Source organism: Erinaceus europaeus, chromosome 5, assembly GCF_950295315.1.
Source record: "Erinaceus europaeus chromosome 5, mEriEur2.1, whole genome shotgun sequence".
Taxonomy (NCBI): Eukaryota; Metazoa; Chordata; class Mammalia; order Eulipotyphla; family Erinaceidae; genus Erinaceus; species Erinaceus europaeus.
Window position 1 is genome coordinate 93,252,593 of NC_080166.1, and position 26,613 is coordinate 93,279,205.

Sequence of the window (26,613 nt, forward strand, 5' to 3'; positions counted from 1 at the left end):
TTAAATTACATGAAGATAGTAACAAGAAGCTTTTATGAGAATTTGTCTTTCTTTCTAAAATTATTTCACTGAGGGAATAATGGTTTACAGTATTGTTGTTAGCACATGGATACAATTTTTTATCTCCCTGAAATAGATGTCTACAAAACACTCCCACTCCCAACTTAGATTCTTTTTCCACTGTCCTGCACCTGGGCCACAGGGTCCTCTTCACCCCTTCCCATCTATCCTTCATTTTGTTGAAATACACCACACTCCGGATACTGGGAGAAGACTACCCATTACATAGGAAAAATACAACATAACAACTCTTGTGAAACTTCATCTTGATCATTTTGGGGCTGATGCAACAGAAATACCATAAACCATAAATGCCATAAAATGATGTCTTAAACAACTAACATTCATTTATCATAGTCCTGGAGGCGAAGAATTCAAGATCAACATACTGGCAGATTTATAGATTACTGAGTGTCAGTCTTGGCTAATTTCTCACTGATGAGAACAGTTAGGGTTTCTCTCTCTCTCTCTCTCTCTCTCTCTCTCTCTCTCCCTTTTTCTCTCCCTGTCCTCCATCTCTATCACCCTCTCCCTTTCTCTGTTTTGTTTTGTTGTATTTTTTCTTTTTATGTGCTACAGGGAATTAACTCAGAGCCTCACACACGTGCAATATTGCTTGTCCACTTCACTTCCCTATTCCAATTTTTATTCACTATTTTCATAGATGAGACCCTGGGGAGGGGGCAACAAAAGGAAATAGGGAAAGACACCAAAGAAAAACTCCATGATCCATAGATATCTATCCTTTTTCTTACTCAGTGCGCTCATGTTGTGCAGGTTATCAAACCCAGGACTCACCATAAAAGGCATGCACTCTACCACTGAGCCCACCCTCCTGGATCTTCCTTGGGGGTCTCTTTTGAGACCTAGTTCATGAGGACAACATCTCCATGACCTAATCACTTCCAAAGGCTCCACCTCTAAATACTATATTACATTGTGAATTAGGATTTTAGTATATGAATTTTGGAGGGACAAAAATATTCAGGCTATAGCACTCTTTTTACTTTTGAAAGTAATACTCTCAGCTGGAGAAAACACTGACCTAATATTTGCATCCAACATTATTTCACGGAAAGAATTAAAATGTTGGACTCGCATAGTTCTGAGCAAACAATAAAACGAGTTTTCCATTGTATAGTCAGTGCATCATTGCACTAATGGTCTATTTTTTTAAAAGTCCCTAAAATTCTCATTTTTAAAACCCACACCTCTCAACTAGCAGAATATTTGTAACAATATATGCCAGCTTTTATAGTGAAGTCAGATTTCTTTCCTACAACTTTTAAAGGCACATTTGAAATTTTCCAGATAAGATTTTCAGAATTCTGTACAAATAATAATCTCAGAGGAAATCCAATAATATGACTGTCAGTAAATTGACTTCCACTATAAAATAGAAACATCATCAACTGTTTTGTGCTTTGGAGTAACTGCTATTTAATAACTGTTCAGACAAAAAATATATTCAAATCACCTAAAGAAGGTGTCATAAATTCTCTAAGCAATTAGACTTAGACCTAATAAGCTTAGTAATCTAGTATAAAGGCCCAAGGAAGGCAGACCCCATAGACCTAATACTGGTTGGATGCAACAAATGGCACTCAGTGCTTTAACAACTGAGTCTAAGCTTGTCAGGTAAAGAAAGGACTACAAAAGCTGTATAAGAGCAAGAGTTTAACTCACTTAATGATGGCCTTTTTGATCAATACCAGCCCACCCCATCATCTGGGGCACTAGTCAAGGAATCCTTGAATTCCAAATAGATATGGTGAGCCTACATCTTTTAATAGATCTCTCTTTCCACCATCACTGGTCACTTCCATCATGAACATCATCATAAGCCCTCTTGTGGGTCACTCCAGGAAACTGTCCTCCCTATAAAGTAGCCATTATAGGGACTGCCCCACTCCCTGAAGGGAGGCTGGGTCATCATACCCTGCCATTCAAGGAAAACTGGTCTTAAAATAAGTGCAGCCTAGAATGTTGCCAGCTATGATCATGACTGGGAGCTCAGACTAACAGGAAGTCAGGTTACACAGGCTCCTGTGCTAAATATGAACATATATGGGCCCTGGGTCCAGTTGATGGAGTAAAATCTTAATTTTTTAAATAACTTTTTTTTTCCCTTTTGTTGACCTTGTTGTTTATCATCATTGTTGTTATTATTGTTGTTGTTATTGCTGTCATTGTTGTTGGATAGGACAGAGAGAAATCAAGAGGGGGGGAATACAGAGAGGGGGAGAGAAAAATAGAAACCTGCAGACCTGCCTCACAGCCTGTGAAGCGAACCCCCTGCAGGTGGGGAGCCTGGGGCTCAAACCTGGATCCTGATGCCAGTCCGTGAGCTTTCTACCATGTGCGCTTAACCTGCTGTGCCACTGCCGGCTCCCATAAAATTTTTATTTTATTCACAAATTTGAGAGCTACTCTCTGCCTTAACCCAGCTTTCTAGCCTTATTCTCCACTCTCATATAATCTTCCCAGGCAATATTTTTGTCCACCTCCATGTTGGCTATCACAGTTAAGGAAAAACTACAAAACTCATGGGCCCCTTAGGAACATATCTAAAATGGATTTCCCAGCTTCTTTACACCCTAAGATTCCTACTCTCATCTGCTCCATTCTTACTTTTTGGCACTGTTCATTAATCATTTTGTCCTGCTTTATATTGTATCACCTTTCAGCTACCAAGTTACAGATGCTATCATGATTTTATCCTGACTCCCTGGCAGATGACCTCCCAATGTGTCCCTGAACCTCACCTCTCCAGAGCCCTACCCCACTAGGGAGAAATAGAAATAGGCTGGGGGTATGGACCGACCTGACAATGCTCATGTTCAGAAGAAAAGCAATTACAGAAGCTAGAAATCCCACCTTCTGCACCCCAAAAATAATTTTGTTCCATACTCCTAGTGAGGGAAGATTATCAAAGAGCTCACAAAACTCTAAGTATGCAAAGTGCATAAAGTTCAACAGTGCTAAGTTTTCTATGGTTTCTGGGAAGTAAAGTAAAGCCTTTGTAATTGGCTAGTTTACCTTTTTTTTTTCCTGTAGTTGAAGATAAATCATACCTGAAAGGACAAATCTATGCCTCAAATATAATTCAATTAATGATTATTGGGAGCTGAAAAATAGATAAATATATAGATATATAAGTACAATAAAGCACTTTTTTTCTTCTCTTTTCTTTTCTTTCTTTTTTTTTTCCCCCACCAAGGGGTTATCACTGAGGCTCAGAGCCTGTAAGATGAATCCACTACTCCCAGTGAACTGTGAAACATCCCCCTACAAGTAGGGAACAGGAATTCAAACCCAGATCCTCCTGGTAAAATGTGTGCTCAGACAGGTGTACCACTTACTGGCCATTTGATTAGATCTTTCTAAAGCCTAAAGTGTCTCTTAATGAGATTCAGAGGCCAATAGACAACTTTCCTGTAGTGTTCCCATTATTGCAAAGAAATTTTACATAAAACTACCTGGCCTGCACCCCATCAGCTGGGGCCCTAGTCAGGGAGTCCTGAGATTCCCAAACAGATATGATGTGCCTAGACTTCGAATAAATCCCTCTCTCCATTGTTACAGACATCTCTATCAGGAACAATACAATAGACCCCTTTGTGGGCCCTCATAGGACCTTGCCCTCAATGTGGATCAACAGCTGTAGAGAATGTTCCATCATCTGAAGGGAGGCTGGACAACATACTCTATCTTCTACCTAAGGAAGATGGGTCCTGTTGCTGAGGACTTATTCTGATGCAGTCTCCGCCCCCAGGTTTTTCTATGCCCCGCTAAATCCTAGAGTGCCCCCTTTCAACCAATCCTGGCTCCGCCCCCAGGTTTTCCTATGCCTCGCTAAATCCTAGAGTGCCCCCTTTCAACCAATCCTGGCTCCGCCCCCAGGTTTTCCTATGCCTCGCTAAATCCTAGAGTGCCCCCTTTCAACCAATCCTGGCCCTACACGTCACCCCTGGTTGTCGCCCAATAAAAAGCCCCCTCACCCCTCCCCTCGCTCTCTCTGGGCTCTCGGCTCTCCCTCTCTGAGGTCTCGCTCCCTGCTCTCCCCCTGCGGTCGGCCATTGCTGGCTGGCTCCACGTGGTCTGAACCAAACCTCCCCCCCCCATCCTATAATAAAGATCTGTGTACCCCTTTGCTCTGGACGTCCGCTCTCTTCTCCGCGGTGCAGCCCGACACCAGACCACCTCAACAACATCTGGCGCCCATCGTGTTCCGTACCCACACCACGCCCGGCCTGAGGTCTCCGAAACCGCCCAGACACAGGTAAGTGGCATCCGCCCACTTCTGTGGCCCCGCGTTTCCCTCCACTATGGGAAATTTCTCGTTTTATGAGGAGGTGTCCCAGTCATTATTTCTTGACCTGGGACAGATTCCCGCTGTCATAAAAGGTTTAATTTTCGCTACCCCTTGGATTTTTTTAACTGTGGTCGCCACTTTCAAGATATGTAAAACGTGGTATGCCATAAGGATAAGTGACCTTGAGGCTGAGGTACGAGAGTTAAATCACATGTGCTTAAGACTTAGACATCCTAAGCGATCAGCGGCTAAACCCAAGAATTCCGTTCCCACAGACACGCACACGTGTTCGGACGCTCCTCCTCTGACCCCACCCCCTTCCGCCGTTCAGGTTTCAGCTCAGCCTGCGTTCCTGAACCCTGCCCCTTCCGTCCCGGTTTCAGCTTCCGTTTCAGCTCCGCCTGAGGCGCCTGCATTCCTGAACCCCGCCCCTTCCATCCCGGTTTCAGCTCCACCTGCGTTCCTGAACCCTGCCCCTTCCGTCCCGGTTTCAGCTTCCGTTTCAGCTCCGCCTGAGGCGCCTGCGTTCCTGAACCCCGCCCCTTCCATCCCGGTTTCAGCTCCACCTGCGTTCCTGAACCCTGCCCCTTCCGTCCCGGTTTCAGCTTCGCCCACGGCCCCTGCCTCCGCGGTTTCAACTCTGCCTGCAGCTTCTGCGTTCCTGAACCCCGCCCCTGCCCCTGCTGTCCCAGTTTCAGCTCCGCCTGCAGCTTCCATTTTCCTGACCCCGCCCCCGGCCCCTGCTGCCGCGGTTTCAGCTCCGCCTGAGGCTTCCTCGTCCCTGACCCCGCCCCCTGCTGATACATCACCATTAAGAGATCTAGTGGCAGAGATACGAGAGCTAAAGGATATTTTTTCAGCATTTAAGGATTTTAAACCATGTGCAGTCCACCCCGGGAGCTCCGTCCCCGTAGATATGCGTTTAGTCTCCCCTGCAGCCACTACAGCAGTTTCTACTGAACTTTCCACTTCTGTAGCTCCCTCTCCCGCGCCACCGGACCAAATCCACACATTCCCGGTAAACTTGGCCCCTTCTAAACAAAACCCTCAGCCGTGGCAGCCATATTCCTCGAAAGAACTTGGAACGCTCAGGCAAGCAGTCAGGGAGGACGGTATGCACTCTCCATGGACCAAGTCCGTTTTGAGAAGCTTTTACCAGCATTTAAATACACCACAAGACTGGAAAGAACTGGCTCGTGCTGCACTCCCAGACCCTCTCTATCTTCAGTGGCAGGCATGTTTCCGCGATGAGTGCTCTAGGCAATCGCAGGAAAATAGTAACAAACAGATAGAATGGAATTCTGATGCTTTGTTTGGAGCAGGAGCTTATGAATCTGGAGCTCAGCAGGCAGAAGCCAGGTTTCCAACTGGTTATTTTGAACAGGTACGCATCTGTGCGACACAAGCATGGGAAAGGGTGACCACACCTGATGTAGATCCATCAGCTCCCATTAACTCTTTTCACCAAGGCTCTGATGAGTCATTGGCGAGCTTCATCTCAAGGGTGAAGAGAAGCTTAGAGAGAAAGGTTTATAATCCTGACGTCCGCACACTACTCCTGCGCTCTATTGTCTGGGAAGGCATGACACCACAATTCCGTCAGGTATGCCTTAATCTTAAACACCTACACCCAGATAATTGGATTCTAGCAACACAGGAGCTTACATCAGGCAATTATGGGACACCCGCTACGACGCAGGTCTATGCAGTTGCCCCACGTAAGCAAAACGGGGCCTGCTTTCAGTGCGGTCGCCAAGGACATTGGCGTAACCAATGTCCTGATAAGTTGCGACCACGCCTCCAGTCAGGGAAACCACGCCTCCAGCCAGAGCAACCCCGCTTTCAGTCAGGGAGCCAGAGACCACGTACTGTTTGTCCAAGATGTCGTAAGGGGTTTCATTGGAAGAGAGATTGTTGGTCCCAATTTCATAAAGATGGTTCGCCCCTGAATGGTACAAATTCGGGGCCTGAGATTTTGTGGACCACTCCTGTTTTAGAACAAGGTCACCCTTCTATGACAGTAAAGATTGGCAATATTCCTTTTAAATTTTTGATTGACACGGGGGCAGCAAAGACGATTTTAAGGCAAGAAGAGGTTCCCCAAGATTGGGAACTCATCCCTGGACCCAGTTTACATGGAATAGGAGGGATGACAAGAGCATTTTGCACACGAGACTCGCTTATGTGGGAAGACCCAGAAGGTTCTACTGGACACTTCCGCCCTTTGGTAGCTAATATTAGCACCAACTTACTGGGCAGGGATCTTCTGGAGTGTCTTAATGTTAGGATATCCACAGACGCCTCTGCAGAGCGTAAAACTCATTCCCGCGATACCAGGTCTATTCAGCACCCCCAATACTAAATGCCACTGTTCGTAGCCAAACACCCCGCTTAAGCTGGCTTTCTAATGAGCCTGTCTGGGTGGAACAGTGGCCTTTACCTAGGGATAAGCTAAAAATTTTAAAAGAGCTCGTCCGAGAGCAGTTGTCCTTGGGACACATTCGTCATTCTCGAAGCCCATGGAATACTCCTGTCTTTGTGATTAAAAAGCGCTCGGGAAAATGGCGCCTCCTTCAAGATCTCCGTGCAGTAAATAAAACCATGCAGGTCTGGGGCTCCCCCCAAAGGGGTTTGCCTCTTGCTTCTGCAATTCCCACGGGAATCCCAATCATAGCTATTGATATACAAGATTGTTTTTTCTCTATCCCCTTGCATCCGCGAGATTGTAAACGTTTTGCCTTCTCTGTTCCGTCTATTAATAATGCCAGCCCCGCTGACAGATTTGAATGGGTGGTGCTGCCCCAGGGTATGGCCAATAGTCCTACAATTTGTCAGGAGGCTGTTAAATCTGCCCTTGTCCCATATATTCATAAGGGCCTTAATATTTTTCATTATACAGATGATATTTTAATATGGGGAAAATCAGATACAGATCTCTATGCCTTACGTGATTTTCTCATTCCTGCATTAAAGAAAAGCGGCCTTAATGTAGCCCCTGAGAAGATACAGCTAATCCCTCCAATATCCTTCCTAGGTTCAGAGATTTCTCTAACGCAAATTCGTCCCTTAAAACCTAATGTTACCTTCCCTTCTAACCTTACTCTTGCTTCTTTACAAAGTTTTCTAGGAAATTTAAATTGGCTTAGGCAGTATCTCTATCTGCCCACAAGCTGCCTCCAACCACTGTTTGACCTGTTGAAAGGAAACAAACAGCCCTCTTCAAAACGTAAGTTAACTCCCGAGGCCTCCTTGGCACTGGAAAGGGTTAACCAGGCCCTCCAGGACATGCACCTTGTTCGATTCTCCCCCTCCTCTCCAGTAAACCTTCTAATCTTCAACTCCACCCCCACAGTAGTAGGGGCACTGTGGCAAGACCATGGGGTTCTCGAATGGCTTCACACGCCAGTAGGAGGAGCTCCAAGACTCCTCACTGAGATAGATGCGTTAGCATTCATGGTTCGCCAAGGGAGAAATAGGTCTGTGCAGGTCTTAGGGAAAGAACCGGATTTAATCATTCTGCCCTTTTCTCTCACAGATACAGAGTGGCTTATACGCCATCATTCCCGCTTTGCCATAAGCTTCGTGGGGTTTCCAGGACAAATAGATAACCATTTTCCTTCTAATAAATTGATAGCTTCTTTACCTCTTCTGCCTCTACTAGCACCTAAACTTTTCTCTCGGGATCCCATTCCCTCTGCTCCTACAATCTTTACTGATGGCGGAAAAAGGGGAGCTGCTGCCCTTATATATTACCCAGACAAACAATATCCTAAACCTCTCTTTACTGAGCTTCCTGATAATTCCCCTCAGTACAAAGAACTTTATGCTGTTTTTCTTGCACTAAAAGCTGTACCAGAATCCTTCAACCTTTTTTCTGACAGTGTGTATACTGTTAACTTACTTCCATGGCTTGCTCGTTCGTATGTGAAAATTGATGACAACCCACTTTCCCCTCTCTTGATTCAAATCGCCTCTATGCTCTGTTCTCGAACCCAACCACTGTATATTCAACACCTTCGTTCCCACAGCCCTCTTCCTGGTTCCCTGTCCGAAGGGAATGCCGCAGTTGACCGCCTTGCCTCCACAGGAACTTTCCCAGTCTCTGTCTCTGATCCTGCTAATTTTCACTCTCTAACCCATGTTAATCTTAAAGGCCTTCAAGCTCGATTCCCTGATGTTCCTGTACCACAGTTAAAACATATCCTTGCTACATGCTCTTCTTGTGCAAATCTCATAAAGACACCTGCTATCCAGACCCTTGGGGTTAACCCCCGAGGTTTAAAAGCTAATGCTATTTGGCAAATTGATGTCACCCACATACCAAACTTTGGCAAACAAAAATATGTGTTTGTCTCAATTGATACCTTTTCTAAATTTATGTGGGCTACAGCTCAGACAGGAGAAAGTGCTAAAAAGCTTGTAAGCCATATGCTCTCTTGTTTTGCCGTTATGGGGGTCCCATTACTTTTGAAAACAGACAATGCACCTATGTTTTCAAGCAAACAATTTAAAGATTTTTGTTCCCTCTGGAATATTACTCATACCACGGGCATTCCCTACAATCCACAGGGACAAGGCATTGTCGAAAGGGCCCATCAAACACTGAAGGCTCAACTAAATAAAGATAAAGGAGGAACATATCCCCCCAATATCCAGCTAGCAAAAGCCTTAACTACGTTAAATCTCTTTAATATTTACAATAACTCAGCCTTACCCCCTATTATTCTTCACTGGCAAACACCATCTACCCTCCCATCTATTAAGGTGAAATGGAGAGACCCACTCGATAAAGTTTGGAAAGGGCCTGACCCATTATTGACCATGGGAAGGGGTTTCGCATGCATTTTCCCTCAAAATTTCTCTAAACCTGTCTGGGTTCCTGCCCGCCATGTCCGACAATACCCGCAGGATGGCGCTGTTATTCCTGAAGAACAAGAAATACTACAAGAGGACCAGATGCAGGATACATCCCAGGACCCGTAATACGACATGGCAGAACCTGCAAATCTGGCTCACAGAGACCTCTCTCCTACCCTTTCCCTGTATGTCTTATTTTATAACTGGCCAGTTGTTTTTGTGAATGAGTGTGTTAAATGACAAAATTTTTTTTTCTTTTTTTTTGCATGACCCATCTGCTTGGAGTACTCTAAAAGGTTATTGGCCTTATATAAAAATGCTGGACGCAGCCAAAGTTTCTGGAGACGTCCAGAAACATTCCAAAAAATTTTTTTTCTTTCTCCCTCTTTTGAATTTTATATATAGTATTGGTATATATGTAAGTGTTTAGTCTTAAACTGTGTGACTAATGACAGATTTTAAATTGTTTTTAAATAATGTGTTTTTATAACAAAAGTTCTTTTTCCTCCAGTTTGTTATAACTAAATGTTTATGGGTATGTCTCAAGTTTGGTAACACTAACTTAACGGTCAGAAGTGTAACCCTACAGCTACACTTTTACCAGACAAGGTAAATATTAATTGTTAAGGTAACTTACTATTTAGGTAAAAGTCTAAATGTTCAACGTGACTATTCATTCCCAAAACTAAACTATATAAATTTTATATACAGGACACCTTTGAAGGGCCCCCAAAGGTGCCCTGTAAACTATCTTGTGGAAATTAATCCACAACAGATCTGGCATCAATCTGGCACTGTAAACGTTAAAATCATTGTCACGAATATGCGTTAACTCTCTAAGCAATTTGAGTCTGTTTAAAATACATATTTTAGCTAAAATTGGTCTCAAGATCCTGCGGTAGAGGCTGCTACAGGAGGTCACATTAGATGACCTTTTAATAAATCATAAAGAGATTCTAAACCAATTATAATCATCGAGGTACCAACTATAACAAACCTATAACTTGTTACCAGTTCAAATTAACCACGAGAAGCAGATTGTTTGTGTTTCTTTCACAGGAATCCCGGAAAAACCATCTGAACCCCTGCATACCCTGACGTCACTCACTAGATGGCACGACTACCGTGGCACACCCCCCGAAACCCTAGATGTCACTCAACGTGATCTGAAGAACCTGATACACGAATTCCAAGGACAGAACTTTCTTCATGCCTGGTTACCGTTCCTGCTTCTGACCTGCTTGTTACGTGCTGGCAGTTCCAGCTAGCTATCTACAAAAGAGCAACATTCCAACGGCTGACCTCCCTCATGCAGCGTTGCATCCCCTGCCAATTCCTCCCCTAGCCATCTACTTCGGACTGAGACTTGTATCGGACTTTCTGACATACCCTATATACATTTTACACAATTTTAAAGCAGCTTATTTCCCTTCACGCTGCTGGTTTTTCATAGACTAATCCTGAGTAATTCATAGACTTTACAGACTGTTGCCTTGAGGACTATACAATGCCAAATAGCCCCTCTGTTTGGTGGGTCATGCCTCCTGCCGCCCCCTCATTATGTACCCTTGCCCTTTTCCCCACTCAAGCAGGGAATGTTCCTTTACACACCAATCCTTCCCTTCACACCCCACTGACTTTTACTTCTCCCCTTCGTGTCCCTTCCTATTTTGTTATGTCATTTAGGCTTATGTCCAAAAGGTTTCTGCCCCATGATAGTCTTTTATAGACTTTGTACATCTTATGCAATTACTAGATAGAAAGATAGAAAAGATGTAGAGATACTGTGAAGAGATGGTTGAGCAGGCTGCGCTTAAACCTATGAGATGAGTCTCTCCAGGTAAGTCTCTCTCTCTGAAGAGGGGTTGAGCACAGGAGGACATTTAAATCTCACAAGGTTGGCAGCCATTTAAGCCTTCCCTCCTCCACAGAAAGTCCTACATCTTCCCACCTGAGCATGGCATTCCTCTAAAACATTTAAGCATGCTCCATTTTTCTTTACTGTGTCCATTTAGATATAAAGGGATAGGAGGAGATGTTGCTGAGGACTTATTCTGATGCAGTCTCCGCCCCCAGGTTTTTCTATGCCCCGCTAAATCCTAGAGTGCCCCCTTTCAACCAATCCTGGCTCCGCCCCCAGGTTTTCCTATGCCTCGCTAAATCCTAGAGTGCCCCCTTTCAACCAATCCTGGCTCCGCCCCCAGGTTTTCCTATGCCTCGCTAAATCCTAGAGTGCCCCCTTTCAACCAATCCTGGCCCTACACGTCACCCCTGGTTGTCGCCCAATAAAAAGCCCCCTCACCCCTCCCCTCGCTCTCTCTGGGCTCTCGGCTCTCCCTCTCTGAGGTCTCGCTCCCTGCTCTCCCCCTGCGGTCGGCCATTGCTGGCTGGCTCCACGTGGTCTGAACCAAACCTCCCCCCCCCATCCTATAATAAAGATCTGTGTACCCCTTTGCTCTGGACGTCCGCTCTCTTCTCCGCGGTGCAGCCCGACACCAGACCACCTCAACAACAGGGTCCTGAAATTGGGGCAGCTTGGAACGTTCCTACTCATGACCACAGAATGTGAGCTCAGATCTACAGGGATGCAGAGATCACATAGGTTTCTAAGCTGAATATGGGCCCTAGATCACATCAAATTGGTGGGGTTTACAGTCAACAGTATTTATACACCTTTCCCATATTTGGGAGATACTCTCTTTCCTGATCCAGATTTCTGGTCCTTTTTCCAGCCATGGCATCATCTCCCCAGACAATAACTTGGGTTCACCTGCATATCAAGTTTCAGGCTCAGGGAAAAGAAAAAAAAAAAAAAACTAGTATAGTCATGGGCCCTTTGGAATACAACCAAGATAGGCCTACTAACTATCTATGAAACAGAGAGCCTAACTCATCTGCACTATTCCAGCCTCTAGGTTCATGATTAGTCAACAATTTGTTTGGCTTTATATGTTAACTCTTCTTTCATTCACCAGGTTCCAGATACTACCATGATGCTAACGAACTTCCCAGGGCAGATGACTCCAACAATGTGTCCTGGAGCCCCAATTTCCCAGAGCCCCAACCCGCCAGGGAAAGAGAGACAGGCTGGTAGTATGGATCGACCTGTCAGTGTCCATGTTCAGCAGGGAGTCAATTACAGAAGCCAGACCTTCCACCTCCTGCATTCCATAATGACCCTCGGTCCATACTCCCAGAGGGTTAAAGAATAGGAAAGCTATCAGTGGAGGGGATGAGATACAGAGTTCTGGTGGTGAGAATTGTGTGGAGCTGTATCCCTCTTCTCCTATGTTTTTTGTCAATGTTTCCTTTTTATAAATAAAAATTAAAAAAAAAAAAAAACACCTCCCCCCCCAAAAAAAAATTGGCTTGATAGGCTCAAAAGTAGAAGTTGAATAGAACCTTAGGTTACCCTTGTAGCCAGGTGCTCTCATATGGTCATATTACACAAACTCATAAACTTAGCCCTATAAGCTGCTGCCTATCTCACTTCTACCTCCCTATGACCAGTTAACCTCCCGTGGAGTCCCAAATGGTCTCTTCAAAATGGAAAATTTAGTTATTCACATTTTACTCTAAATTCTTCTATAAGCCCAGAAAACCAAAGTTCAGATCTTTTAAGATGGTATAGAAAGTTTACCCTGGGAGTCCAGCAGTAGCGCAGAGGGTTAAGCACACGTGGCGCAAAGCGCAAGGACCAGAGCAAGGCTCCCTACCTGCAGGGGAGTCGTTTCACAGGCAGTGAAGTAGTTCTGCAGGTGTCTATCTTTCTCTCCCCCCTCTGTCTTCCCCTCCTCTCTCCATTTCTCTCTGTCCTATCCAACAACGATGACATCAACAACAATAACTACAACAACAATTTAAAAAAAGGGCAACAACAAAAAAAAAAAAGAAAGAAAGAAAAAAGAAAAAGTTTACCCTGATTTGACTCACAGCTTCTCCAGCTGTATTTGTTTGGTTGGTCGACTGACAGATCAAGAGTTTGGTAATTGTTTTCTTAGATATAGGGAAGTAGTTTTTTCTTCCTTATGGTAAAGTTCCAGAGCCTGCTTCACTCTCTGAACTTAGAAGTCATCTTCTTTGACCTAAACCTCAGTTCTGACATCTCCTTTGGTCAGTGTAAGACATGACTTAGGTATTTTCTTTCCTTTCCTTTGTTCTTTTTTTCTTATCCCTCCCCCCACTAGGGATATTGCTGGGGCCCAGGAGCAGTGGAATCATAGTGCAGGCACTGAGCTCTAGCAATGACCCTGGAGGCAAAATAAAAGAAAACGTATTTATATATCAATAGTTTCCTCCCAGTAAAAACTAGAGATTACTGAAGGAGGGATACTTACTTTATACTTTGCAAAAAAATATTCTATGTGTGCATGTATGCACACACATACTTTGAAAGCAAAAGCTATATAGAAGAACTGCTGGCAAAATCAAAAAGAAAGATTGAAGCCTTGCTCACTTCTCAACAATTTATGCTTCCTTGTGCCATAACTCAGCAGATCTGACTGGTGCTAGTTGACCCCAGCTTGTGACTTCTTAATCTGGGAGTTTTCAATGACTTGAGATGATTCAAGCCCCTAAGTCAAAAATGCAGATCCTTTCCCAACATTCTTTAGGACTGTCTTTATAAATTATACTCTTAATTAATGCATGCACGTCTCAAAGATCCTATTTACTTTTCTCTATACGCCATAAGAGGTCATTTCTCTAATATTCCCCACATATAAAACATTTTTAATCTTCAGCAAATGAGAGGTCAAAGAAACCATTTGTTCTCAAGGACCTTACCTTCGCTATAAAGTAGCAATGGTAGGGACTGTTCCACTCTTCAAAGGGGGGCTAGGTCATCCTACCTTGCCACTAGAGGAAAACCAGTCTTAAAATGAGTGCATCCTAGAATGTTCTCAGCTGTGACCATGAACTGGGAGCTCAGACCAACAGAGACCCAGGTTACAGTCTCCTGTGCTAAATAAGAATATATATGGGTCCTGGATCAGATTGATGGGATAAACAGTTCATTGTATTAATACACTTTACTTCGTTTGGGAGCTACTCCATGTCCTAATCCAGCTTTCTAGCCTTATTCTCAACTCTTGACACCATCTTCCTAGACAATATTTTAGTCCACCTGCATGCTATCATTGAGCTTAGGCAAAAATTCTCAAAGTCATAGGCCCCTAGGAATATACCTAAAATAGATGTCCTAGCTTCTTTCCACCCCAGGATCCTTAATCTCATCTGCTCTATTCCTACTTCTTAGTTGCCCTGCTTTATATCTTACTGCCAACAAGTTGCAGGTGCTACTGAGTTCATACTAACCTCTCTGGGAAGATGACCTCAGCAATGTGTCCTGGAATCTGATCTCTTAAGAGCCCTATGCCACTAGGGAAAAATAGAAATAGGCTGAAGGTATGGATCAACCTGCCAATACTCTACATGACCAGGGGAGAAGCAATTACAGAAATCAAAACTCTCTATCCTACAAAGAACTTTGGTCCATACTCCCAGAGGGGGATAAATATTAGGAGAAGATAACTAGAGGACTTGAAACTTCAATTCCATCAGGACCCAGGGAAAAAAGAGAGAAAAAAAGACATTTGAAAGTAGTATAATAGGTGTGACTTAGAAAAGAAGGCAGGACCATAGGAAAAAAAATAGGCAAGTATATAGAAATATACAGATAGTCATAAAAATAGTAGTCAACCCACATATGTGACCTTAGGAAAACTACTGCAGTTTCCAGTGGAGGGACTGGGGACACAGAACTCTGGTGGTAGAAACAACAGTGTGGAATATTAATTTTGTAAATCAATATTAAATCACTAATAAAAGATAAAAAGAGTAAAGTACTACTGTTTAATTAAAAAGAAAAGGAAAAAATGTTCCAAGTCTTTGATTGTCAGAGAAATGCAAATAAAGACAACAATGAGATACCACTTCACCCCTGTGAGAATGTCATACATCAGAAAAGGTAACATCAGCAAATGCTGGAGAGGTTGTGGGGTCAAAGGAACCCTTCTGCACTGCTGGGAATGTAAATTGCTCCAACCCCTGTGGAGAACAGTCTGGAGAACTCTCAGAAGACTAGAAATGGATCTACCCTATAATCCTGCTATTCCTCTTCTCCTGGGGATATATCCTAAGGTACCCAACACACCCATCCAAAAAGATCTGTGTACACATATGTTCTTAGCAGCACAATTTGTACCAAAACTGTCCAACAACAGATGAGTGGCTGAGCAAGTGTTGGTGTATATATACACAATGGAATACTACTCAGCTATTCAATACGGTGACTTCACTGTTTTCAGCCGATCTTGGATGGACTTTGAAAAAATTCATGTTAAGTGAAATAAGTCAGAAACAGGAGGATGAGTATGGGATGATCTCACTCATAGTTTCTTCATAGTTGAAAAACAAGATCAGAAGAGAAAACACAGGTAGAGCCTGAACTGGAACTGGCGTATTGCACCAAAGTAAAAGACTGGGGTGGGTGGCGGGGAGAACACAGGTCCAAAAAGGATGACAGAGGACCTAGTGGGGGTTGTATTGTTATATGGAAAACCGAAAAATGTTATGCGTGTACAAACTATTGTAATTACTGTCGAATTTAAAACATTGATTCCCTAATAAAGAAAAATAAATTAATTTATTAAGAAAAGAAAAGAAAAAAATGTTTGTAGCTCAAACCCCAGCACCAGATGTGATTGCTTACCATGGAATGGGAGGGAAATTTGAGTGCTCTGGTATCTCATTCTGTCTTTGTCTCTCTCTGACTCTCTGAATGAAAAAACTCAGCCCACACCAACTTAAATTGAGCACGAGAACCCAATTGCACCAAAAAGAAAATGTTGGTGGAGGACTTTTCCCTCATACTGAGGACCGAAACATTTTGACAGTACATTCTTGACAAACATTCTTGACAAGAAAATGTGCAGAGAACCTCTTCTCTCTTGGCAGATTAAACTGTGAATTGTTCTGAAGGCATAATGCTCATTATTAACTCCCACAACAATTTGGGAGATATTCTTAGTATTTATAGGACCCCTTTAATGAAATCAGACCAATGTTTAAACTAATCCATACTTAGGAACCAAGAGGAATAATTAAAGGAGTGGATGTTTTTATTCTTTAGTGTTTAATAGAATACATAACAAGTCACATAATCAATGATTCATTACTTCACACAGAGGAAGGAAAACAGTATCAAGTTTCTTCTGTTATACAAGTGATAATGAACAAGGAAACAAAAATCTTAGAGCATTTCAATATTTGAAGAAATTCTCAAAAGTTTGGGAATATTAGAAAAGATCATCATATTTAAAATATATAGTTTTTTTCTTGATGTTCTACTTCATTAGAAGAATATGATATTATAATGACTTTTTTTTTCTTTCCTCTTCTATTTTGAGAAAATGGCTCACTTGGTATATACCATTTTCAGTAATTTCACAACCTCAGAGATCTCTTTGGGAACAGTAATTTTGTTGGCAGATAAGAATTATCAAATGCCTCCAAGATTAAAATAACATAAATTTCGTTATCTTCAGAAGTAATGTCCATGATGGATGCCTCAACCTTTTGTCATTAAAGGCTTACTGATGCTGTTTAAGTGGTTGTAACTGAATTTTCATCATTTGTATTCCATAGTAATGCCAAAATTCATCTAACTATAGTCACAAAGACAGTTGTTTGATAGTTCACATTACAATTAATGTTCGCATACCACAAAACACATTTAATTTAAAAATATAATACCTTGGCTCCAGAAAAAAAATCAATAATATATAAGGTGACAAGAATTCTTGGTCAACTAGCCCATTTTCCTATCACACAAGATTAATGTAAATAATGAATTTCTTCCATCTAAGTCTCAAGAAACCCCAGTAGAGAATCTAAAACTTCAAATGTTAATATTTTCAGATTTCTATTGCCTCAAACTGTGACAAAGAAAAGATAACTTCAACATAAACTGTTTCTGGTTCTATAAACCCTATTTCAGGTTACTGATAGCTACTAGATACACAAAGTATTTTATGTATTTCTCAAGAGACAGACTTAGGCTATCTTAAAAAATTAATTCAGCTTTTAAATGAGTTACAGAAGGGAAAAACAAACAAAAAATTGCAAAAGATTTACTCTGGTATTTTTACAATAAAAATACTATTAACTATTTTAAAAATTTAAGTCAACTAAGTAAAGTACATATGATTTACACTATAAAAGAAATATTTAAGGAATTTAACCCCCCCCCCAGTCAATACTTTTCTAAATGCACAATAATGTAGCATTTTTCATTTGGAGTACAAAAATGCCTTGAATGTTATATTAGAATTCACTATAATTTAAAAAGTAAAAAATTATCAAAATTTCACTTTGCATGGCTTTATGTAGTAATATTCCATGGACAATTCCAATATAAAAACAGAAAAAGATAATTTAAGACTGATATCTTCAAAGGGAAATTTCCATAATATTTGAAAGACCAGCATGAATAGGGTTCAATCTATGAAAAATAAACTACTTGTCAATACTTGATGTAAAAGCTTTAAATTTGGTACCTGTTTTTTTTTTAACCATTGCAATTAACATTTTTAATTTAAATGTTATTAAACTGTTATAAGTCATATTTATGATTCAAATGTTAATTAGTCATTATATATGTAAATAAATGCTATACAGAATCAGGTCAATGCAGTCATAGTGATTCAATTAATGTATGACATTCTGTCTAGTATTTGGAAAGTTTCTCTGCAGGGCTTATGCAAATGCACCCTATTGAGGATTACTATGCAGGCTTACAAGTGACAACCCACACTCCAGTCCACTCTGTAGAAATACAAAGGGTCCTTCTGTGCCCCAAAACTCATGGAGCATGATGAGACTCAAAAGTGCCACTCCAAATCATCTTACTTCAGCTACATTACCTACTCAATGTAAAATGAGCTTCCTATTCAACTTCTGCTTTGAGCTAAAAATACAATGTTTCCTGTGTTGACTTCCAACATTAGAGAGAACAGCCATCCTTAGAAAAAGAAATCATTGTACCATCTAACCATTAAATCTCCAAACTTCCAGATAATAAAAAGTAAAGATGTGTTTGCACACAATCTTAGTTTTACTAGACAAAATTCATAATAATTGAGTGGCAGAGGCAGAACTTTAGCAGTTTCCCATGACTCCTAGAGTCTTGCAGATATAAAGAAGAAAATCAAAATCTAGGAGTCTTGCCATCTGTCAGTAGTTTCAGTCTGTCTTAAGATGTTCTCAATCATGTGTTTTTTGGTATACAAATAACAAAACATGTGGGGAAGGGAAATCTCTGTGACACTCGCCTTTGGCCAGTGAGCAACAACACTCCTAAATCATTTCCTCTTTGAAACAGAGATAAATTATGATGTATTAGCTAATTTGAGGACATATCTAACACATAAGCAAACACAGCTTCCTGGATTTTTGCTCTCATTTCCCTCATAATTATAGTAAATATATATAAAGCTAGCTTTGCTTTTCTAAAAATGTAATTACAAGAAAAGATGTTTAATCTTTCCCAATTAAAAAACAGTGGATTAAAAATACAGGTACCTTGATTTTGAGTAAATAACCAACAATATAGTATTTGTATATAACTAACAACCAAAAAAGTATAGGCCACTTTGATAACTATGAATGTTGTCCTCACCCAATTTCTCAAACTAACTTGCTTTAGTATATACATCATCTGATGCAAGATACTGGGTGTAAATGTAGGAAACTTTATAGTGTTAGTAAATGAATTAAAACACTAAATGATTTGTGTACAATGTTTATATATGGCATATACAAATGGGATTACAGGAGTCTACGAATAAGACTATTCCAATTCTTAGCATCTATTAAAGACATTAGTAAGATAGTACAAGATTCAGTTTTTAAAGGAAAAAAATAGCATGAATTTAAACACTGAAAACAACTCTTACAAAAATCTTTAAAAACATACTTCAGAGAAAGCTACTGAAAGAATTTTTTTTTTAAAGAAAAGGCTTCTCTGACATCACAGAACATCCAAAGGAGCCTCACAGCATAAAAAGAAAAGGATTCATTTCCCTTCACTTATGGTTTAGATAAGATATGCAGTGGGAATTTATTCTGTTAGAATAAAGGTATAAGGCAAACAGGTCTCCTGTTTCTGTTGCATTTACCTAAAAACACACTTTATTGCTCAAATCACTTTTAAGTCCTTTTTTTTTTTTTGCCTTCAGTTAGCCATATTCCATTATACACTTATCTACAGATGGGAAGCCCTTGGTGCTTCTATTTCTTTGCAGCTGTCACTCAATAATAATAAGAAGAAAAATGAATGAATGAAAGAAGAAATTTTAAAAAGATATACCTTAATACCACACATTCAGCAAGAAATAAGTAGCATTATTTTCAGTTTGTCCAGAAATTAGCATTGGCTGGGCTTGGAGGGAAAGAATGGAAGAAAGGAAGGAAGAAGTTTCTTTAAGATCTCTGAAGTCTAAGTAACCAAAAATCAAATATATTTTCCTCGAGTAAATAGATTTTGAAACCAGAACTAATAGACAATAACGGAAAAATAAATGTTTAAAAACTAAAACCCTACTGGGAAACTCTTTGGTTAGGTGATTATGTAAGTGTCAGTAACTTCTAAGTTTAGGACTCAAAACAGTTAATTCAAGAACTGCCAGTTATATGTAGATCTGTTACTAACTTGATATAATGTTTTGCGTGCTATTTTCTTATATGCATGTAGTCAAATAGATGGCACAAACTTCCAACGTTCAAATAATATAGTAAATGAGTTATGTCTGCGCCTCCTCCCTTCCCACCCACCATACTCTCTTTCTCCCTTCCCACCCCACACCCTAAGTCTTAAGAGCTAGTCCTACTGCCATTCAACTGTCAGAATGTGGGTTTCCTAAAACCCACAACGTGCATTACTACCCAGCTGTTTACAGTCACTGCCAGGTGATTCCCACAGTGCTTGGTGGCCTGGGATGTCCAGACCTCTTCAGTAGCAGTGTTCCTTATCACTCTTGCAGAGAAAGGCTGCCATAGTGGATGCAAGGGTTTCTGGTCATCAAGTCAGAAGAAAGGGAGCCTCTTCTGGCAGGAGGGAAGTAACTCTCCAAGAGTTTATGCCACAGGTGATGAGGACCTTCAGTTCTGCATGGAAAAAGATGATTCTTCCTTGTGTCTGGAGTAGGTTCCTCTTCTTCTAAGCCTCTAACTTTTCAAAATTCGACTCATTTAAATTCACTGAACTGCACCTAGTCTAATTTCTGGGCCAGAGTCTTCCATTAAGCCTTCTAAAGCTACTTTTAAAGAGGGTCTAAAAAGACTGTGCAACAATTATTTAAAGCACTAGGCATTCCCAGACAGCACTATCAGTTCTGAGCTCTTAAACCTTAAGTGAGTCGCAAGGGCTTGAGAAAATTTCAAAGAATCGTCTACACACTAGACATGATCCCATTAAGTTTTGGGCAATTCAGTCATTCCCAGCTCCGGAGTGACTTTGTGGCCACACTGCCCCAACCAGGTCCAGACTGAAAGGATAATCTAAGGTTGAGGAATGGCTTGAGGAAGAAGGCAGGAGTGTGGGAAGGTAGGATTACATCTGGGGTCTCTCAGGTCTAACGAAAACGAAGGAACCTAGCAGATTTATGGCTGCATCTTCTAAAGGGGGGGGGGAGGGGTGGTGAGTGGGCCTGGCCCAGCTACTGGAGGTACTAGAGGTGGGGAACTGAGAGAAGGGGTGGTGTGGGTGGGAAGGGAAAGCTATAATTCTCTCCCGCGCAGCAAGGAGGGGGGGCGCGGGGGACACGCTCACTCCCTACAGAAGACATACTCAGTGTAGCTGGTCCAGATCTTGTCCTCGCTCTGGTCGGTGCTGCCTGCAAAGGCGCAGGTGCCAGTGGAACTGCACGCCACCATGTGGAAGCCTGACTCGGACAGCTTGTCGAAAGCCTGCTCCAGGAAGTTGAACTTGAGGTAATAGCGCGAGGTGTAGCGCTCCGGGGGCCGATCCGGGTCCCGGCTCTCATTCAGGGTGTCCCCGAACACCTCCTTGGCCAGGGACGTCTTGCCACACACTGTGATGCGAGCCACACGCCGGAACTTGGCATCTGCCTGCGCGTCCCGCCCGATGGTGTAGGAGCCGCGGTAGCCGATGGTGATGTAGCCCGAGCGCCGGCTCCCGTCCAACGACTGGGAAGGCGTGAGCAGCGGGCCCACAGCGCCCCCGGAAGGGCTGCGGCTCGCCAGCTCCAGCGTGGGCGATGGAGCCCCAGCCAAGGCGCCCTCCTGCTGCTCCGATTCGGCGTAGCCTAGTGGCAGCAGCTCATCGCCCAGTGATCCATCCTTGGGCACCCCGCGCCGCGAATGCGGTGGACCCGGGCCGGGCTGCTGGGGCGCTCCGAGGCGACGCACGAGTTCTGGCAGCTCGAAGTACTCAGCCTCGCGCTGCAGCCGGCTGCGCTCAGGGAAGTAGTCGGGCAGGACTAGCTGCAAGTCCCGCAGGTAATCCAGGATGTAGCGGAAGAGGAAGCCGTCTCGGTCCAAAAAGAAACGACCTTTGCTGTCCCGGGCCAGCTCCTGCGGCTGCTGCTGCGTGAACATGCGCCAAAGCAGCGAGTCGGGTACCGACACCACCGTGCAGCGCCGGGTCACATACACCTGGCCCCCCACGTTCAGCTCCACGATATCGGGGAAGAGCGGCGGCTCAGCAGACGAAGACGAGGAGCCGCTGCCGCCCCCGCCGCCACCCCCATTGGGTAATCCACGTGTGCTGTCCGCCAGAGCCATGGCACAGAGGTGGCCGGGTTGGGACAATGGCAAAGAGCAGGGCCGCGCTCAAGAGTCGCAGCCACCTCTCCCGGACGCTCGCTCAACCTTTCGCTCCGGCCGTCACCGCAGCAGCTGAGAGCCGCCCGCCAAGCGGAGCGGTACCAGCGAGCCGCTGTGCGCCCCGAGAGCCCCGGTGCGCTCCGCCTCGCCCGCGCGCTCCAAGCGAGTGCAGGGCCGTGGCCGGCGCGGCCGCTTAAGTAGAGCCGCGAGTGCCAGCGCCGCTGCGCGCAGGAGGAGTGGGCGGGAGCGGAGCGGCGGAGCTTAGCTCCTGGGGCTGGAGGGGTGGTGGTGGAGGAGTGGAGAATCGATTTGCATCTTAAACGCTGACGCCGCGCCCAGCTGTTGGCTACACCCAGCCTTGTGCTGTTCCTGAGCAATCAGACTTTCAAGCCACACCCTAGTTCACTAGTCCTTCACCCCAAATCGGCGCTCCAACCCCTTCCTACTTCTGCCCCACTTTGCGCCTCTCTCACAGCAGACCGCATCTGGGAAAGGCCACTTTGGAAGACAGACCTTCGGAGAGGCAGCCAAGGGTCCCCTTCCCTACAGTCCTACCCCACTCCAGAGGACACCGCAAGAAGATTGTAAACTTTCTAATTTTCTTGTCCCAGGAAGTGGAAATGTGAGGCCGCCTCCTGCCCAGACGCCTCCGGAGTTTTAAACACTGGAACCATAGCGCTGCCCTAGCCCATAATTGTATAAGTTCTTAAGAAGAAGAAAATCGAAACATCTAAGGGGCTGCCCCGGGACTAAAGGCAGCCAGATTTTGTTAAAGCCCACAAACGACTCAAACAAAATGTTAACCTAAGTGTCCTGCATAAGACTCAGTCCAGTCGTTTATTTTCTTGATAAAGAGGCACACTCTTAAATTGACAGACCTCAAAGTGGAAGTGAGTTGAAATGGCAATAGAGGAAATAGGGTGAGCTAGAGCAGTAACCATCTCCTCCCAGCTTGCCTCAGAGGCCAGGCTGAAGGAGTACTGTGAGGCCAAAGGGAACTCTTTCTCCAGGGCCCTTCTGGTCCCATGAATCATCATAAAACTCAGAGGCTTTGCAAAACTGACATATTTTAGGAAACCCACCTTTCAGACCCTGAGTGATAATGTTCTCAAGGTACCAAGATTCTCCGCCACTCTCCCACAAGCTTTGTTCATTTGGTTCAGTCTTTTTGTAGGTTCCCTCAAATTGCAGTTTCTTTGTACATTTAAAGGCCTGCTCCTACATACCACCCCACATTACCTTCTTTTTTTTTATTTACTTATTTATTTTACCAGAACACTGATCAGCTCTGGTTTATGTTGGTGCAGGGGATTGAACCTGGGACTTTGAAGCCTAGGGCATGACAGTCTGTTTGCATAACCATTACACTATCTACCCCTGCCCTCCCACATTACCTTCTAACTTGAACTTCTTCCACTTTCTTTTTTTTTTAAATACTTATTTATTTATTCCTTTTTGTTGTTCTTGTCGTTGTTGGATAGGACAGAGAGAAATGGAGAGAGGAGGGGAAGACAGAGGGGGGAGAGAAAGACAGACACCTGCAAAACTGCTTTACCGCTTGTGAATCTACTCCCCTTAAGGTGGGGAGCTGGGGACTTGAACTGGGATCCTTACTCTGGTGCTTGCGCTTTGCACCACCCGCACTTAACACAGATGTGGCTGACCATCTCATTGCCTCCCTGGATGCAGCACGCCAAGCCCTCTGGCAACAACTCACGGAAAGTCTGAACTTCACCCACTCAAGTAGGAAGGCCTGGAAGCTTCTTCACAGACTGGGTGGCGGTAGCCAACCCCCTCCCGTCTCCCATCCTCCCGTATCTCCAAACTCAGTGGCCAGTCACCTAACTCAAGTTGGACGTGCTAAGATCGACCCAGTCTGGAAAAGAGAAATTTCCCACGAGTGGTCATCCCACTTCCGTTTATCTTGTCCATCTCCAAAACTCTCTCCCTTTACACTGTCTGAACTGGAAGACGCTTTGAAGAGGGTTAAACCAGGAATGGCTGCTGGCTATGATAACATCACCCCAGAACTCATTCTTAACTTGGGCCCCGCAGCAAAGAAGTGGCTCACTTCATTCCTGTCCCACATCTTGGAATCTGAGTCTATGCCCAAAAAAACCTGGAAGGAACCCTGGTGCCCAACAGCAGATGAGTGGCTGAGAAAGCTGTGGTACACATACACAATGGAATACTATGCAGCTGTAAAGAACACCTTATCTGACCCATCTTGGACAGAGATAGAAGGAATTATGTTAAATAAGCTAAGTCAGAAAGATAAAGATAAGTATGGGATGATAAAAAATGGCGACTAATCCCTAGCACTGCAAAAACGGTATCATCTGTTTTCCAACTACACCATGCCTCGGCCTCGCGTGAGCTTAATGTGCAGCTTGGCGATACAAGAATCCGGCATGAAGCCCAGCCAGTCTATCTTGGCGTTACTCTCGATCACACCCTGTCATTTCACGAACATCTCGTAAAAACTGCAGCAAAGGTGGGTGCGAGGAATAACATCATTGCAAGACTGGCCAGCTCCTCATGGGGCGCGAGCACTTCCACACTACGATCATCATCTCTGGCATTATGCTATTCCACTGCAGAATACTGTGCCCCAGTATGGTTCTGTAGCCCCATGTCCACTTGGTCGATTCCAAATTATATTCCTCCATGAGGATAATTTCTGGAACCATCTGTTCCACCCCGGTTCCATGGCTGCCAGTTCTTAGCAACATCGCCCCGCCAGATATTCGTCGGGATGCGGCATCATCTAAGTTCATTTCCCACGTCTACGCTCAACCAGACCTGCCAATATACGCGGATATCTTCGCCCACCCTGTCCAACGCTTGACGTCTCGTCATCCAATCTGGTCTCCTACGCCTACACTGAACTTCTCTTTTCCAGACTCTTGGAAACAGAGTTGGCAGTCAGCTGAGGTAAAGAACAAACACCTCATCACAGACCCCTGCAAACGACTTTGACCTAGCACGTTATGATTGGGCCCTCCTCAATCGCTATCAAACAGGCCATGGCCGGTGCGCCACTATGTTCCATCGCTGGGGAGCCAGAGACGACCGAACTGCCCCTGCGGCTACAGACAGACTATGACCCACATAGTCAACGACTGCGACCTCTCCAGATTCAAAGGAGGTCTCAAAACTTTACATCAGGCTCAACCTGACGCTGTTGACTGGCTATGGAAGAAGGGCAAACGCTAGAAGAAAAAGAATGGATCTGCAGGAAGCGCACAATCCATTTTGAAATTTCATGCTTATAAATTATTTGGTCTCTGATTTTGGTAGAACAACATAAGACAGAGTGCCCCTAAGGGTTGCAGAAAGAGGATAGAGGAAAGAGAGTAGTGGAGCATGTTAAGAAATCATAAGGTCAATGGACATTGTTGTACACCTGCTATTCGCCCAGCTCAAAGTAGTGAAGAATACAAGATTGAATAAGCTTAAAGGCATCTTCACTGTAGCAACAGGCACAGTCAAATGTCTGAGCAGTTTTCAGATCACTGTTTACCCTTTTCTATAACTGCCAGATGAACTTTATAGTCTCCTCACGGTAAGTGTCATTTTTACTTTGAAATGTTTATGTCTGCTAAACAATTATCTCACTCATGTCAGTGTGTTGAAATAAGATCAAGCTCCAAACCAGCTCACTTAATTGCAAGTTCAGATTTTGATACTGAATATATTTGACCACTCTTTCTTTTTTCTGTTTGTTTGCTTCTTCTTGAGGATAAATAATAGATGACACAAAAGTTCCAAGTTCTATTGCTGATTTTTCTAGGCCATTGTGCTACTATTTGTTGCATCAATGTCATAGGAGGACAAAGCCTGCCTCTTGTTTATAAATCCAAGAAAAACCTTCTTTGTATCATTTCTGCACATATTTTTGTATTAGTACTTTGTTCACCATGTCAGCAAATTCTGTCAATTCTGCCTTCAGAATAATTCCAAAGACCAGAAGATAATTCACTTTTCAGAAAGGCACTTTACCATGTCTGAGCCCAGGGTTTAAATCCCAGTACCACGTAGGAACAACACAGACAACACTAAAGGAACTCTATGGGTGGTGGAACAGTGTTTCAGGATCTCTCCCTCTCTGTCTCTGTCTCTCTGTATCTCTCTGTTTCTCTCCCTCTCTCAAATAATGAGAAAAATGACTCAGGGAGGTTACTCATGCATATATTCAAGGCCCTGAATTCATTCTTAGAGTCAGAGAAAAAAAAAAACCCAAACTACTTACTACCTCTCTACCACCAAACTGGACCAAGCCACCATCGTTATCATGCCTAGATCATTGCCTTGTACTCCTAACTGCTTGCATCTTGCCCTCTACAGTCTTATCACCAGAACAGAAAGAGGATGCTATTATAACCTAAGGTATATTAGATCACTCTACTAAAGATCCCTCAGTAGATTCCTATCTCATGAAAGAGTAAAAATCAAAGTGCTTTTGACCTACAATACCATTTGATTGGTACTGTTCCACTGGTGCCTCATCCCTGCACCACACTCCTTCTGCTCAC

General features: G+C 43.5%; 1 protein-coding gene and 1 long non-coding RNA gene across 2 annotated transcripts in view; both read right to left on the reverse strand.

Annotated features, from left to right (window-relative positions):
* Window positions 1–26,613, reverse strand: part of LOC132538715 (uncharacterized) — a 496,566-nt gene that overhangs the window by 373,243 nt on the left and 96,710 nt on the right. The gene's annotated exons all lie outside the window — the stretch shown is intronic.
* On the reverse strand, window positions 16,336–22,278 carry KCTD12 (potassium channel tetramerization domain containing 12). The gene has a single exon (XM_007533866.3). It carries the CDS (start codon window positions 22,034–22,036, stop codon window positions 21,059–21,061), a length of 978 nt encoding a protein of 325 aa, XP_007533928.1. The 5' UTR covers window positions 22,037–22,278; the 3' UTR covers window positions 16,336–21,058.